The 2,518-nt window shown below is 65.0% G+C and overlaps 1 protein-coding gene across 1 annotated transcript in view; it reads right to left on the reverse strand.

The window, feature by feature from the left end:
* CLPTM1 (CLPTM1 regulator of GABA type A receptor forward trafficking) overlaps nt 1-2,518 on the reverse strand; it is a 27,574-nt gene that overhangs the window by 3,417 nt on the left and 21,639 nt on the right. Inside the window, exons 9-12 of the mRNA XM_030886340.2 lie at nt 2,423-2,518; nt 666-856; nt 379-474; nt 6-137 (exon numbers count right to left, since the gene is read on the reverse strand). The exon at nt 2,423-2,518 is cut by the window's right edge and continues 44 nt beyond it. Coding sequence (XP_030742200.1) covers nt 6-137; nt 379-474; nt 666-856; nt 2,423-2,518 — 515 coding nt within the window. The remainder of the gene's footprint in view (nt 1-5; nt 138-378; nt 475-665; nt 857-2,422) is intronic.

The raw sequence follows: 2,518 nt of genomic DNA on the forward strand, positions 1-2,518 counted from the left end.
CCGAAGGTCAGCAGGAAGCCGTAGAGCATGCTGAGCACCCAGGAGTACCAGCCCTTGTGCTCTAGGTACAGCAGGCTGTAGACGGCGTAGCAGCCCAGGAGCGGGAAGAGGATCCACGAGAGGTAACGGAATGCCATCTGCCAGGGCACGGGGCAAGCCTGCTGTGACCAGGCTCCATGGCCCTACCTGGCCCGCCCACACCTGGCCTGGCAGGCCTGCCTGCGGGGGGGAATTTCCAGGGGCCTTGGGAACTCTGGACTTGGCCAGGAGGACACGTGGCAGGCCTGGAACCTGGGGTGTGGCACGACCCACCTGTCCCGGAATCGTGCCTGGGCCCGCACCCACCTCCCGGCCTGGGCGCACTGCAGGGGCACTCACGTCATCATATACTTTGGTCGAGGACTCGACGTATGTGGACTTGTCCTTGAAGGTCAGGCGAGGGAAGATCCCCGCCAGTTTGTGTTCCCGGTCCAGCTGCAGACAGCAAGGGTGGCCTGCTCAGTAGCTGCCCACTACACCGGCCCTGCCCCACCGTCCCCAGTTCCCCTGGCCCACGTGACCTGAGAAATCCCCTGATGTGAAAATCCCCCTTGGTCCAGGAGCAGGGAAAGTCCCGGCTGGTCCACCCCCCCAGCGTGGTCCCAGAACAGCAGCGGCCAGCTCACCCGGACATCCATGACCTTGGTGATCTTCCAGAGGTCGATGAGGACCCCGATGAAGACGCTGACCTGCACCACGAAGTTGGTCTCGTTGTCCAGGATGTAGAGCAGGACCACCAGGGACTGGAGGACTCCGAAGCAGACGGAGCGCACGGACAGGCCCTCCAGGGACTGCCGGCTGTTCCAGAACTGGATGTCTGTGGGGGAGGCCGGCGTGAGCAAGCTCCGGGGCCTCCTGCGCTGCCCCTCAGCCCCTTTCCAAGGCAGCGTGGCCTCTTCAGATCCCTAGCCAGGGCTCCTGCGTGCACCTTCCCATGGAAGTCACCAGTTCACTGGACAGGTGCCAGGTACCAGGACCACAGGGAGCCATCACCGTGACTGAGGCCACACACCTAAGCAAGGGCCAACAGAGCTGTCCACTGCAGTGCTGTCGCCTCCCCCACCCACGGCAGGAGAATCCCAGGCACCAGTTTACAGACTCCCACCTCCCCCCACTCTCCCCTCTTTCTGAGCAGAAGGAAGGGCCCAGAGGCACTTGGGGCCCCCAGCCCCAGCTCCTCCCCGGGCCCAGGCAGCACGGCCCTCACTGGTGGCGCGGGAACAACCATAACGGTAGCTCCGTGTCTGGCAGGGCCAGGGATCCCTAACTGGGATGAGGGCAGGTCCTTGTGGCATCACACTGGGCCACTGGGCCACCGGCCCCCCACCCCATTCCCCACCCCCTGGCTGACAGGGGCCAGGACAGGCCCGGCTGCCCAGGTTGGACCTGCATGTCTGCAGAGCGCCAGCCCCTCGCAGGATGCCTCACCTGGCTGCTGCCCCGAGGAGGCACTGGCTTTGAGGGGGCACTTACAAAACCTGGTGAAGCCCGCCTGGGAAGAGAGGCCATGCTGAGCCTGGGCTGGTTCTGAGTGGATGGAGGTCCCAGCCCACCACACCCCTGCACCCGCATCGCTCACGAGGCCTGCACCCAGCACCAGGTGTCCGACCGGGCTGTCCCCGGAGCATCCCGTCCAGGGGCTGACAGAGGGTGGGAGATGGAATTTTCCCACAAGATTTCTGAAGCCCCCTGCTAAGCCAGTTCATAGCTGGCCAGGGCGTCCCTGGTGGCGCGCAGGCAGGTAGGTGCTCAGCTGCTGACTCAACAAAGGCCAGAAGACAGGCCGTGTACTTCCGGAAGGCACAGCCGGGACTACCTGAGGGTGCTCAGTTCTGGGGGACCCAGGCAGCAGCTTCAGGGCCCCTCGTGGAATAGCCTCGCTATGGCAGCCTCTGTTCCTCCAGAAAGTCGTTCTCTGGACCAGTGATCCCCAATAAGGAGATCCCCACACACTCCTTCCATTTCCTGGCTGGTGGGGACGGGAGAGTGGGAGTAAGGGGGTCTCTGGAGCTGCCTGCCAAGCTGGGTGTGACTGAGGGCAACCCCCCAGCTGCCGGCCTCCTCTGTAACCATGCGCCACCAGGCTTCCTCAGGGCTGGGACGCCATGAGCTGCCCGGGGCGCGGGGAGGTGCTCTGAGGCGGGCCTGGCCCTGAGGGCCGCCCCGCAGGCGGGCTGGCTGGGAAGGCAGCAGGAGTGGCCGGGGCTTCCCTGCTCCACTTGGAGTTCCCCGGCCTGCTTCCTGGAGGTGAGCGGCCGGCCACCTGCCCCACCCTCGGAGCCTCGCCCAGTAGGACGGGAGTTTCTGGATCGGGAGTTTCGGGGCCTCCAGAGGCAGAGAGGATGGAAGCAGGCAAGGGCAGCAGCCCCAGGCCCAGCCCTACCGTTCTTGAAGGCCAGGAACTCAAAGACGCTGTGGACAATGGAGACGATGATGGTGAGGGCCAGCAGGTAAGGGTTGGTCTCCAGGAGGGCCACCT

The sequence above is a fragment of the Echinops telfairi genome, unplaced genomic scaffold (assembly GCF_000313985.2).
Source record: "Echinops telfairi isolate 266 unplaced genomic scaffold, ASM31398v2 ScPeMD7_655;HRSCAF=1070, whole genome shotgun sequence".
Lineage (NCBI taxonomy): Eukaryota > Metazoa > Chordata > Mammalia > Afrosoricida > Tenrecidae > Echinops > Echinops telfairi.